Consider the following 14,206-nt stretch of genomic DNA (forward strand, 5'->3'; position numbering starts at 1 on the left):
AGTCCAACTTAAAATCCATCTTGGTCTTTGTGAAACGCTCCCCAGGTCATTAACAGCCTTCTTGCATGCAGCTAATAAAGTAAACAATTACAAATTCATTATTGTTTATATACATGAACATTTTATTTCTGCTATGACAGGAACAATCCACATTTTTTATGAGTTTGATTTTGAAGTAGGGGGTTTAGGATAAAAATAAATGACAGAAAATACATGTATGAAGAAGAAGATAAACATGACAAGAAGTAGACTAAAAATGTCAAAGCCAGGGAGAGTAAAACGCAATGAACTCATGCCTGTTATTTCACAAACAAGGAGGAGACTTGACTTCTATACGTACACTCCTCTCTAATTCTAACACATTTTTTACATATCACTTTTGAGATAAAACTAACCACTATAATTTAGAAGAGAAATGTCTCTCTTTACTGATTAAATGAGGAATAACTGCTTTCTTGATTCAAAATTTCAGTTTAGAAATAAAAATATTGAACATTCAACCATGTAAATACATGTATGGTGAGAACTGTCACTTGGAAGTTGTACATTCAAGCACTTGTGACCTGGAAAGGAAAATCCCAAAATTCATATTATGAGCTCCACAATTAAACAATTTTGACTCGATAGGTAAGAAGATCCTCTGGAGGCAAATTAGACATCAATCGGGTTTTGGGCTCTGTGTCTATCAATCATATAATAATAATAACGAGATATTTGTATATCGCAAATTGCAAATAACAATTTGCATCATGAATCTTATTCAGCCTGATTTAATTTCCTGTACTATGTAATGCTTAATTAGAATTAAACACAACCAGGTTGTCCTAAAATGTTATTCTGTTAAATACTTCTACCCAAAATTATATTGATATTAAAACTAAAATAAATACCAACTTTGCCACATGCCAATGTTGTAAATGTAAAGCATGACCATCTAGCATTTGTCAAGTTTTTCAATGTTTACAATTACAAGCATCTATGTCTCAATTGTAAATTGTACATACCGGTAGACTGGGTTAAGTAACAGCCCTGCATGAATAATCATTCTGTAATGAAATACTTTTCTGAAAAAAGTTAATAACAGGATTAATCATTATCCATGTCCTTCCATTCATAAAATTGATTTACATATTCATGATTTAAATTTCCCTGAAACTAAGGCACATTAACACAAAAAACGTTTTATTTTACATGCTCCAAGCTGCCATTCCCACATACACAGGCAGCAAAGTAGTTGAATAATTCAGTGATGATTCGCTTTCCTGTAAATGTCAATTCAAATAGAGTAAATTTGATTTTAATTGACAAAAATATAACAACTCCCTGCTATGTCTGTTTTATTAACCTTTTAATAGTTTCCTTTGTAATCAAGGACTTCGTGCATTACCAGACATTCTTAAATATACCAATCACAAACAACTATTTTATTTTGTATGTTATGAGTTCCATTCTGCAATGCTATATTCCAAATATGAGCTTCAAATATTAAATCTAAAAGAGATTTCGCAAGTTCAAATACACCCTCAATTAAAAAGTGATTTGTAAATAAGACTACTTAACGCACCTGCATGGACTCGCATAAATTTGGGCCCGCACAGGCCCTTGTTCACTGATTTATTAAAAAAAATATTTTCATCATGCTACTCCTTATCCTTTTGCCCATAGAAAGTTTGGTAAAGTTTTGAGCTTGTTTTAGACATTTTTGCTGTACACAAAATAAGTTTTTAGCCGATTGGTACACTGTAAACTTAGTAACTTACAACCATCTAGATGGTACACTGTAACGTTAGACGAATAAGATTAGGCTTCCTAGCTTTTCCAACATTTTATTTCCTGAAGCATCAACATTTGGCAGAAATATATTACCAGCAAACATTTATTCAAGAGCAATCCCAATACTTCATTCACTTCCTAGATTCTGATTACAGTGCCCTAATCGTTTGGAAATGCTGAAGAAATGCCCCATAATACACAATCAGCACACTGAGAATGTGAAATACATACAACTGGACAAAAACAGCTTCAGGACTTACACAAAAGGTGCAAATTGCACAATATAACCAAAGTCACTATAAGCATAAAATATTGTAAAATACAATAGCAAGAAAATACCATGATCATCATTACTGAAAAAAATTAATTTCATTAAGTTTGAATTAAAAAATGAGATTAGAAAACAAGTACAATCAAATTTCAATATTACTGTTCACATGTATTTTGAATTTTTCAATACCTTTCCTTGTAAACTACGTATACTTCTATTATAATACACAATGAAAATTTCATCCACTTAATCTTGCGATGCCACATTGCAAGTAACTAATGAATGGCTCTTTTGCACACGCACATTTTGATTTCACAATAAAATCATTACTGAATTGAGGCAGGATATTTAATCGCCTGGTAAGTAGCAAATACAAAGAGCTTCCATATTGCAACCTTTGACAAAAGGGTCTAAAACACAAGACTCATTGAATATTTTTTTTAAACTACCGGGTATTGGAGGTTGCGAAGGCATGCCTATGTCACACACGGACACAGTGTATCTTGCTGAATTTTCTGGATAAGGTTTTCTGGATATGAAGGTTTTTTAATTGCATTAAACTGCAATCTCAGTCAGAAATGTCGGCATGCTGAAAAGGACTACATTGCAAGAGCATAAGACACCAGTATTTTTCTATCAGACAAAAAACAAAGTATTCAATTAGTCTTAAAGTTTACTTTAAAAGGTTTTGATATTGATGTTCATGAAAGTAATTTGGAGCATTACAACAACATTGCCAGAAAAGAATTAAATGGAGGATCTGCTAGGAATTTGGAGAAAATGTATTTCCTCACAGCTCACTGATGTTTCTCTCTGTGAATCTTCCTCGCTGTGAATCTTCAATAAAATGGGTCCAATTGCCTGCATCTCACCTTCAGATTTCAGTGTAGTGGCGATCAGTGTGGGAATAATTTCTTTTTGGGGGTACAGTGGAACCTCAGTATAAAGAGCTCTAGTATAACAAGATTCCTGATATAACAAGGTAACTTCCTTGGTCCCAAGGACCTCGTTATAACGAGTGTCCACTGTATTCAGTTATTCACGGAGAGGCATGGAGAGTGAAGATTAGTTTGAACGGCCAAAGTCTCTTGTGATTGGTGCGTTATAGCATTACCCATGATGCATCCTTGTTCCTGCTCGTATCGTAGCACAGCTTTCCCTTTGCAAGTGAGTGGCATCGCAGAGATATCCGACTGATGTAAACATCCAGGGAAGTTGTCATTTCTTACCTTTTGCTTTAGCTGTGAGAAAAACAGAATTTGGGGAAAAATTTGCTGTTATTGCTGAGATCTAGGACTAAGATTATCTGCTGAGAGCCAGAAGGGCATTCACTCATATTGTTCCTATTTTCATGAAGTGACGGTAGTGAGGTAAATCTGCACGCAATTTGTATGCGATTTTCAGTCACTACCGTCACTTCGTGAAAATAAGGACGATATGTTCTAACACAGAAATGATATCCTTCTGGCTCTCAAGGGACAGCATCTACCAACTTTGAATAAAAATAATACGGACTACCGTCTCTAAGTGTTTTACAGATATTATTACCCCGGTCATCGGATTCATTCAGGCACAATGTGCACCATCTCCACTACCTGGGGAGTATTCCTACCATATGGTCACCTTGAGGGCATAGGCAATTACTAACAACAACATATTTGTATGTCATATGCAGGGCTGCACACTAACTTTTTCTGGAAAGGGATCTAAAGTGAACTTTTGACAGTCTCTATGCATGAGCCCTGTGTAAAACCCTTTTTTCTCCCCCTTTTTTTTGGGGGGGGGGGGGGGACTTCAAGATAAACTTGAGTTCTGGTAAAAAAAGAAGAAAATTCATTCTCACAGAATCAAACAAATCTTACACTGAATGTTCAAGATTGCAAATAAATGTGAAGTGCCAAACAGTTTTTGAAGAAAATGAATACTGGCTGAGTAATGAGCATAGAAAGATAAGGAAATCAAGGTATAGTAGCCCCGACACCATTTGTGTAGTACCATTTACATATTTCTGTGTACAGTGCTTGTTACTTTACCAAGACTGGGCCACATTTATTATGATTTTCATGACTCCAGAACCTTGCAGTACACGCCAATACTTATATGCTACATGATCAACTTTTTCTGATCCATTCCACACCTTTTCTTTCACAATGCAATCGCATTACCAGAACTCACCTTTATCTTTAAATTTTGAGTACCCATGTGTCCAGGGCACCTGTTAGTGTTGAGCCCATTGTATGATAGAGAAATAGAGTGAATTACTGTCCCATGTAAAATGGGTACAAGGGAAGACTATTATATCTTACATTTTGCTTCTAGATCTTTTTTCCTCTGTGCTTCTTCTCTCTGTTTCCTGATGATAGCTAGCCTGGCTAGATCTGCCCTTGCTTCATCCGTCTTACCCGCCTGGTGGGCCTTCATGTAACGGTCCTTAGCTTGTTGCTTCTCTATCTCTTCCCTGCAAAAAGGACAAACAAGTGGAAATTCAAGTCAGTTGCACAAGCAGCATTATTTGCCTGACATAGGACTGTATTAGCAACTGGTGCTGTCTTCGATGCGGCCTGCATGTGTGAAAATTGTATTTTAAAAAAGTTATCAACACATGATCAATGCACACATTGCGTTGAATTACTGGTTTCTGGCTAATTGCCTTCAAAGAATTATTTAACACAGGCTAAATCAAACGCAATTCTCGCTATTCTCAATACCTCCCCCTAATGCCCGGATGTTAATTTCATGCCCCCATTACAAACGCACTCTGGGATAGCTTTGTGACTTGCATCGCTTCCGGTCTATTTTTTGCGGCTGTACTGTGCTGTCCAGTCTCGGCCGCCAGTAGTCACCTAGCTGTATACGCATTGCAGTTATTGTACAGTGGTACCTTTCACTAGGCCTTTGGTCTTTTGAAAGTATGTCGTAAGCAATTTTCTAAATAATCAAAAAAACATTCATAGATATCCCTGAATGTCAGATGTGACTTGGGAAAATATCTCAATGAATCCTAAAAATGCATGCACCATATACTTGGGCTCGAAATTACATCCAAGAGGCGCACATCCCGGCATTCAAGGGTGTTAGTAATAGTGAGAATTGAAATGACGCCTTTTATCATCAAGTGATGTGCATCAGTTTCAATACAATATCTACAGTTCATTTATAGTTTGGGTAACTAAGGCTTCACAAAATTTCAAAAGATTTCATCCCCTTTAGTTTATAAATAGCATGATACCATTATCCCCTATTGTACAGCACATTCTCTGGGGACAATCTCATCTACTAGAATGACTCCAAAGCATATTGGTGGGCTACAGATCATTTAAAATCAATTTAACTTACTTCCATAACAAGATCAAGGATCACATTCCTAAACTAGTTGAACACCTCAATTCAATCATGGACTATTTAAAGACCGTCACCACTACTGGGCCAAAAGGGATTAGACCACACAGAGAGCCATCAGGGTCACTGTGACAGGTAGCTATCTCATTAACTCAGCTCTCATTTAACATAAGAAAAAGAGGATCATGGGGGACCAACAGGCACCGATTGGGGAAGTTTTCTATATAGAGGGAGCAAGTAGCTACAAGTATGGCAGTGTGCCTTTAATACTATTAGTAACCTAAATCCTAACATAAACCTTAACCAACACCCTATCGCAACTCTACTCCTAGCATATTATGGATGGAATAAAGGCCAGAGAAAATGGCACTAGACTAGTGATGCATATGTAGCTGGGGTGCCTCAACATTTGTTCCTGCAACCATTGTTCTGGGGTTTAGTTTGGTTAGTGTAGGAATTTGAGGCGGAGTAATTGTCGCAGGAGCAAGCGTCATACAACCGTCCCAGAGCACATGTTGGATCACTCAATTCTCACCTCTCTCTTCTGGAGATTTGAGTTGGTGCCTGTTCGACATCTACATTGACAGCTTTCTGCATCTTCTGAACTCTCCTGTTAGGATTCTCGATCTCTATCAGACCTTCCACTCCTTTCGCTTTCTGTAGGAAATCAACAATGATTAAGTTTGCACTGTAGAGTGAGTAGCAATCATCTCTATATGTTTGAGAATAAACTGTCTATCTATTGTTTGATATACATAAATTAAAACCAAAGGGTCCATAGTGGTATTTATATCACACACTGTTCTTATCTATTAGTAAAATACATGTGGGGGTATAATAGATCATTGTATATTTATTTATCGTAATGTATTGTCAAATATGGAATAAATTTCTTTAAAAGTTTTCATAGATATTTGTTGTTGTTGCTAGCAACCGCACAAGGTGCTTGGGAGTCTCAATCTGATTTCTTAGCAGAACGTATGTAACCAGAGTGGAACATGGTCTTGCAACATCCTATGGGGTGGTTTGTGAGGATCACAGCAATAGACCAGAGTCCTACTACACAACGGTTTGCAATCGATTGCAACTGACAATGGCTTATCAAGATGATCGTGGCATGCAACATATCGGTCAAAAGGTTGACCATTAATCTATCACAATCATCGTGACTTTGTAGTGGAGGCATAAAAACTTGCTTCTTTGATATGTTTTCAGTGGTTGTTAGCATTGTGAATTGTAAAGCTGTTCTGAAATGCGCTAGGCCTATAGAAGAACGTAGAAAGATGCTGTAAACTTACCCCCTCATCCTCGCTACTCTCCTCTTCAGAGTCAGATGGAGGCATCTCTCCTGCTCGAGCTTGTGGATGAGAAAAACTGTCTTCATCACCTCCTTCTCCTTTTGGCTGAAGTGATACACACAACAACAAAAACAGAAAGAGAAAGAGAAAAAGGTAAGTTGTGTCTCTTCTTGTTAAAAAAGCAAATGCACCCAGAAGACGTAACTACTTTCTGCATTCTTTAATCCAGAAAATATTGGTTACAATTAAAAGAAATTACTTAAAGTTGATATTCATTGATTTTAAAAACTAAATTTATTTTCATTATTGCAAAGTTGAAACTTTGATTCGACAAGGTTATCAAAATTCAATGCTTGGAAACATTCGAAGTAATGACTATTATAAATTACAAAACGCTTAAATACAGCCCCGGCATAGCACCGGAAGAGCTCTCCGAACGCTGCTGAGATGTGTGAGATCACAGTATGGACATGACTTGCACAAGCAGACGATGCCCCATGACATCTCACACATTTTCAGTGCCTGTGTTTTCATCTTTTCTTGAGTTCTTTCTCTTACTTCACTACCGTTAGGCTAAATGTATAATCTATTGCCTCACTCTTAACCCCGTGCATGGTTTTATTATGATGACAAATGCAGTGATACAAAAATAAAGGAATCCGTCGCTTGTAAACAAAATAAGACGCCATTGTATATTCATCTGCACACACCGCGGTATGTTCGGCGTTTCAAGAGGGACAAATACCGTCCTTAATATCATTCCAGGAGGTTTTCAATTTGAAAGTCTGGTTTCTTTGATTGATAATTACCCCCTATCCTGTGTATTTACAAGCAAAAGATTTTAGTTATCAGAATCGGGTCATATCCCCTTTTGAATGGTTTGACATGCCATTACATTTATATACACTAAACTCATTATAATTTGACAAAAAATAGCTTTGCAATTATGTTCATTCTCTATGGGATGTTGTCTGCTTGGGCAGTGTTGGTCCATATAGTGACGTCATTAAAACATCATTATTTTTCCGGCGAATCTCTCGTATATCCCAGCTGCTATGGAGGTGATTTTATTTGTATTTTTTATAAATCACCCGATATGTAGTTGACCTATAACTTGTACGATGGCCATCTGTTAGATTACCAGTTTCTAGTCATACATTAGTTGACATATTTGTGATTTTCTTTGAATTTCACCTTTAAAGGGACCATAAGAGGTTGCCATGTACAGTATGTGCATTTCTAGTTGCTGATTCTGTCAAAATGGCATAGAGGCCTCCTTATTTTCAATTGGAAGTCAAGATGTACAGTCACAAACCTCTCAATTTGTGTGAAATTTTCTTGCTCACCAAGTACTATTAGCATGCTACAAAGTCTTCCTAATGAGTAGAAAGTTGGCAACTAGCAACTTGATGGTGATATGGGCCTAAGCTGGCTTAACTACAGAAACACAGTGCAAAACCAGAGCAGTTTTACAATATACGTCCACACGAGTCAAGACAATGACACAACTTGAAATTTCAAGTGTATACTTCTAATTTTCATTTTCCTCACAAGTTACATCTCTCCAATGGTATCACATTTTCAAGGTCTGACAAATTTAAAAGACTTTGTCAGTGTAACTTCTTTTTTTTTTAGGGGGGGGGGGGGGGCTGGGGGCTTAAGGCTCCCTAACCAGGTAATAACAATATCAACCAAAGCTCCCTGATTTTAGAATGTAAGACACAAAGAGTTTTTCAATTGTGAGACATGCAATCTTGACTTAAACACCTCATCTAGATCTCAGTAAGGCTTTTATCAATGAGGGCACTGCACTGGCAAGCCATGTTCACAGTTTGCAGGTGAGAGCTAGACAGCGGGAAAAATAAGAAATTTCCATGAATCTACCTGTCCTCTGCCTTCCTCCTCTGCCTTCATCTGAGCGTCCACTTCTTCAGGCGATGTGAATTTACGAGCACGACCCTTGTGCTGGGGTTTCGTCCTTACACCTCCGCCTCCACCTGCATGAATGTAAAGATATTTTTAGAATTCTGAGATGACGCCCCTTTGGAAATATGGACAAAAACCTGTTCTTTCATATGACACCTCATTTATTGAGTATCACCTTCAGGAGGATCACAAGCAATAGCCAATAAAGGTTTGAATCTCGATTTGGTAATAAAAACATTGACCACTTTTGCATGATCGCACGCAGACTGCATAGGGATGCATGCAATCTCTATAGGAATGATTTTAGCACACAAAATCAATTGCACGATCAGACACCCGAATATAATTAGAGTAAAGGAGCCGGTTTTCGGCCACTTAAGACAAAATCCTATTTTTTGGACCCTTTACTTCCTATTTATTATCATTTTTTGTTCAAATCATGAAGCAAATATTATTATTATTTAAACAAAACAAGAATCCCAGAAAAAAATCACGAATTGCCATGACAATATTCATTTCAATTTTCACTGTTTCGGAGTCAGTTTTCGGCATAGCGTACCAGTTTTCGGCCGCATGTAGAAAGTCAATAGGAAGCGCGCGGACGCACCGTGCGTTTCCGCGCTGATTTATAGCACTAGCGGGCGGAGCAGAAATCTCATGCCGGAGCTCCCCGGAGCTCGCCAGGCCGAAAACTAGTACTGCGGTGATCGGATATTGAAATCTGAATTAGACAGAGATATCGTGTGTGCGTTGCGGTGTGCGGCTGCATTGATTTAATACATACGATGAGATACTTTTGAGCTTGCGACTAGCACAAAATCGGGCTCTAAATCTGAAAAATACTTGAAATAAAGCTCATTTTATGGTATCCATATTTCTTACAGACACGCGTAAGATACTCGATTTTTCAGATTCGGGTAGCGGGACCGCCGATTACATCGCTAAAATGTGATATTTTAGGATTTTTTGATTTGATTCGGTTTATTGAAATAAAAGAACATGCAGCTGGGAAGCTGAAATAATTCAATTTACAAAGTCAATATACAACACAATAAACGAACAAAATATGAATGACTAGAACGTACGACTATAAATTATGCAAAATGAGAATCAAATATTACATCAAAATCTAAATATATTACAAACATTAAATCAAAATCTAAATATATTACGAATATTACATCAAACTCGAGATATATTACAAATATTACGTTAAAATTCAAATATAATACAAATATTAAAAACATTAAAAACCTTAAAAACCTTCTGTGTCATCAAAAAAAAAGGGAGAGAGAGAGAGAGAAAGAGAAAGAGAAAAACGGAACTAGAAATGTATTGTGTGAAGAAAGAAGAAAGAGGGAGAAGGTGATAATAGCTGAGGAAAGGGGTTAAGAAAAGAGAAAGAAAAAAGAAAAAGATGAGGACCTAAGAGAAGAGGAAGGAGAAGGGGTTTCACACAAAGCATGAGTAACATGATAAAGCACGTAATGTAACAACCTAAAAGTACAAGGATAATATTATCAAAAAGATATTGCACGAGGTAAAGTAATATGGGTATATTACATTGAAGAACAATAAAATCAAAGTTATTAGAGGAAAGGTGCAATATGTCAACAACATGTTAAAGAGAATAATTATACAAGTAAAGAATTGAGAATACACAATAAGGCAATACACTTGCATGTAAACGGATAGTGATACACAGTAAAACTATTTGCTTATAAGGGGGAAGAAAGAAGAAAGAAAGAAAGACACAAAAAAAAGGGAAAAAAGAAAATTGTGATGACCCTAATGACATTTCAAGGAATAGAGAAATCATGCATCTTATAAACGATAGAGAGGAAACAGATACGAATAGAAGAAGAGAGGGGAAGAGGGAAGACAAGAAAAAAGGGAGTATAGAAAAGTGAAAAATAAGATCAAAGAACAGGGAATATCCATGATAAATAAATTTGCAAATTAAAGTGAACTGCATTATAGATAATGATTGAAGATCATTGCATTTTTACGTGTAATCTCAACAAAGTACCACAGCTATAAACAGTGAGAGAGATAAATAGATAAATAAATAGTTGATATAGCTGCATTACAATGACGAATTCAAAACTATTGGCATTCAAGGAAAAGAAAAATCATGCATCTTATAAACAATAGAGAGGAAACAGATACGAATAGAAGAAGAGAGGGGGAGAGGGAAGACAAGAATAAAGGTAGTAAAGATAGTGTAGAATAAGATCAAAGAACAAGGAATATCCATGATACAGGGAATATCCATGATAAATAGGTTTGCATATTAAAATGAACTGCATTATAGATGATCATTGAAGATCATTGCATATTACGTGAAATCTCACAAAAGTAACACAGCTATGAACAGTGAGAAAGATAAATAGATAAATAAATAAGTTGATATACTGCATTACAATGAGGAATTCAAAAGGACTGACAGAGAAGGGATAGTTGATAGCCTATATCTCTGCGTTCTACAAAATGGAATGTCAAGACTTTGAGAGTTCCGAAGTTGTAATCGCGTACGGGACTGTGATTGTCTAGTAGGGGGCAAAAAGTTACGATAACGATCAGACTGGAGCAAACCTTCACCAAAACGAAGGAGAAGCTCATTCCTTCTTAGTTCCAAGGAAGTGAGTCCATACAGGATGAGTTGCTTACTATACGAGAGAACATTGGGGAAAGCTATGCAGCGGAGGACACGTTTTTGAACCCGCTCAAGTTCATCAACCTGAGCCTTGGTGAGACTTGATCCCCAGACAGGTGATCCAAACTCCAACAATGGACGAATATAGGACTTATAGATGATCAATAAATCCTCTACATTAGCACCATTCTTTTTCAAGACGCTTAGGATGTACAATCTACGTGCAGCACGAGAGACCATGGTCTGGACTTGACGATCCCATTTAAGATTCGCTTGTATCACGATTCCAAGAAGAACTTGTGAGTCGACCCATTCTAAGTGACTTCCGTTGATGGTAAACGGTACTTTCGGTGGAGGATTTCTCAAGAAACTAAATCGCATGACTTTGCATTTCTCTGGTTTGGGCTTCATATCATTCACATTGCACCATTCACTCAGCGCATCGATGTGGGTTTGCAGGGAACTTTCTTGTGATTTATGAACAACTTCCAACATACTGAGGTCATCCACATACTTCCACCTATCCTCAGTAGTAAGGGCCACATCGTTCACCATAACGAGGAAAATGATCGGACCCAATTTGGTCCCTTGGGGGACGCCGCAAGTGAGGTTCAACGATGTTGAGGTTTTACTCTGGTACCTCACTGTTTGAGAGCGATCGCTGAGAAAGCTGCACACAGTTGGTAGGATAGAGGCGTCTACACCTATTCCAATAAGCTTTTCAATTGCAATTCTGTGATTAACTAGATCAAAAGCCTTCATGAAGTCTACTGTGCAAAGGTTTACATGACATCCCTGTTTGTCAAGATTACTTTGGATGACGTCTAACATACTTATCAAATAATGATTAACAGCGCTACCTTTAATATTTCCGAATTTAGAAGGATCTATGTGGGATTTCAAATCTGACATTATCCAGTCCGCCAAAAAACTCTCAAAGACTCTAGCAAAAACAGAAGTGATGGATATCGGACGGAGTTGAGAAAATTCAGATGCTCGAGGAACCTTCGGGATTGCACATACTGAGGCATTCTTCCATTTTCGGGGAAAGCATCCGGAGCGTAGACAATGGTTGAAGATCTTGGTAAGGGGCGCGGAAAGTTCTAAGGCAAAAGTTCTAAGGATATATTTTTCATTGCAAATGTGGTTCTTCAGTGACACTGGCATGGTATGGTATGTGGGTGCTAGTGTAGTTCCGTATCCATTTTTTTTAGCAGTTTAAAAATACATTCTTAGCAAAGGAATTTTAGCCCAATTTTTGACTAATTTTAATCATAATCATATATTGCATTTTCGACCTGAATTTGGATCACATTCGACATCGGTAAACGTTCGTTTAAGGCTTCGATGTCAACGTCGTCGCTTAGTACCGTCTACGACTACGCTGTAGTCCTGCACCTCAAACTGAAGCTATCAGTCCAAAATTATGCAGACTTCTCGTATGCGCGATACCATAAACCATACAAGAAGTCTGCATAATTGTGTACTGATACTGATAGCTTCAGTTTGAGGAACAGGACTGCAGCGTAGAGACAGTACTGAGCGACGACGTCGACATCGAAGCCCTAAACGAAAGTTTCCCGATGTCGGATGTGATCCAAATTCAGGTGGAAAATGCAATATATGATTATGATTAAAATTAGTCAAAAATTGGGCTAAATTTCATTTGCCAAGAATGGATATTAAACTGCTAAAAAAAATGGATACGTAACTACACTAGCGCCTGGTATGTGTGGGATATGTGTTATGCTATTATGCGATGTATTTTAGAGGGATTTTACCTTGCATCCAACCAATCGGCCGAAAACTGGAGCTGGCCGATTACCGGCTCCTTTACTCTATACATTTTGAAAAAAACCTGACCAAAAAGTACAAAACGCTTTCAAATTAGATCTAGGCATCATGACTTATTGATGAAAAAGGGTAAATAACATGTCTTTTTTACAATTAAATACATTATTAAAAAAAGAAAATATATAATAATCGCTTTGGGGAACTATTGTGTGTATTGTAATTGTAAAACGAAATCGACAAATAATGACAGCTGCTAAAACTCAATGAACATTTACACTACACGAATCGTCACTAGTGGGACAACAGTAACAAAAATCATGCAAGGGGCACGTGTTAAACATGAAATTAACACATTTCGCTCCATACTTACCTCTTTTCGGCATCTTGATAGTTAAATATAAATATTCGCTTCTGAAATGAACAGATAGAACTTCGATGTTCTTGAATTCTGACTGTAAATTTGTGAGTCTCCAAATGGCTGGTCAACTTCTGATCAAGTCCGCGCCTTGAATGATAATTGAGAGCGAGTCATGCGCATATGCAGCGCGCGCGCGCGTACGGTCAGTGATGCGAACTTCCCGTATTACGTTTCGAAATATATTGAGACGAAATTGCAAAATATGTCTGAATCACGAAATGTTTTTAGACAATATTTCTCTCTTCCGTTTATGCCGGAAGTGCTTTCTCCTCGTCAAACCCGAACTTGATTCAGATGATCTCAATCTAGATGACTTCGGTGATATAGGTCTAGTTATTATATTGGGCCTATACAAGGCTATAGGCTAGTCCTAGAACTATAATTTTGTTGGCGTGGAATTTTGTAAAAATCTAAAATACTAGCATTTCTAGTATATGGCTATAGCATGTCTTCTCTTTTTTTTTCTTCAACTCCACCTCCCCCCCCCCCCCCCCCCCCTCTCTCTCTCTATCCTACAATCCTTACAAGTGGAAATGGGGGAATTTCCCTTGGATCTAAGGAGACAAATTGTGTCAAGTAAATATAGACAAAGTATCGAAAGATCCCCAAACCACCCATTATCACAAAACATAGGGCCATGTTGGCAAAAGGGAAAAGACTTTCTTAGTAAACCTTTCGGGTATAGAACCCAGAGTAAAATAAAAAACTTCATGACAGAAACTGCCGTACCA

The 14,206-nt window shown here is 37.4% G+C and overlaps 1 protein-coding gene across 1 annotated transcript; it reads right to left on the reverse strand.

Moving 5' to 3' along the window:
- Positions 1–98: 98 nt before the first annotated feature.
- On the reverse strand, positions 99–13,574 carry LOC589475 (28 kDa heat- and acid-stable phosphoprotein). The gene is made up of 6 exons (XM_030984469.1): positions 13,428–13,574; positions 8,566–8,678; positions 6,682–6,786; positions 5,919–6,040; positions 4,351–4,502; positions 99–3,285 (listed from the first exon to the last, which is right to left on the reverse strand). The coding sequence occupies exons 1-6, from the start codon at positions 13,438–13,440 to the stop codon at positions 3,263–3,265; spliced, it is 528 nt and encodes a 175-aa protein (XP_030840329.1). The 5' UTR covers positions 13,441–13,574; the 3' UTR covers positions 99–3,262.
- Between the last annotated feature and the right edge of the window lie 632 nt (positions 13,575–14,206).

This window comes from Strongylocentrotus purpuratus, unplaced genomic scaffold (genome assembly GCF_000002235.5).
Source record: "Strongylocentrotus purpuratus isolate Spur 01 unplaced genomic scaffold, Spur_5.0 spur5_scaffold_14, whole genome shotgun sequence".
Classification (NCBI taxonomy): domain Eukaryota; kingdom Metazoa; phylum Echinodermata; class Echinoidea; order Camarodonta; family Strongylocentrotidae; genus Strongylocentrotus; species Strongylocentrotus purpuratus.

Bases quoted from the DNA above. Each gene is read 5' to 3' on its own strand.
- LOC589475 (XM_030984469.1), bottom strand. The intron at 6,787-8,565 runs GTAGATTCATGG...GTATCACTTCAG, and splicing joins AGGAGGAAGGCAGAGGACAG to CCAAAAGGAGAAGGAGGTGA. The intron at 3,286-4,350 runs GTAAGATATAAT...TTTTTCTCACAG, and splicing joins AAAAGATCTAGAAGCAAAAT to CTAAAGCAAAAGGTAAGAAA.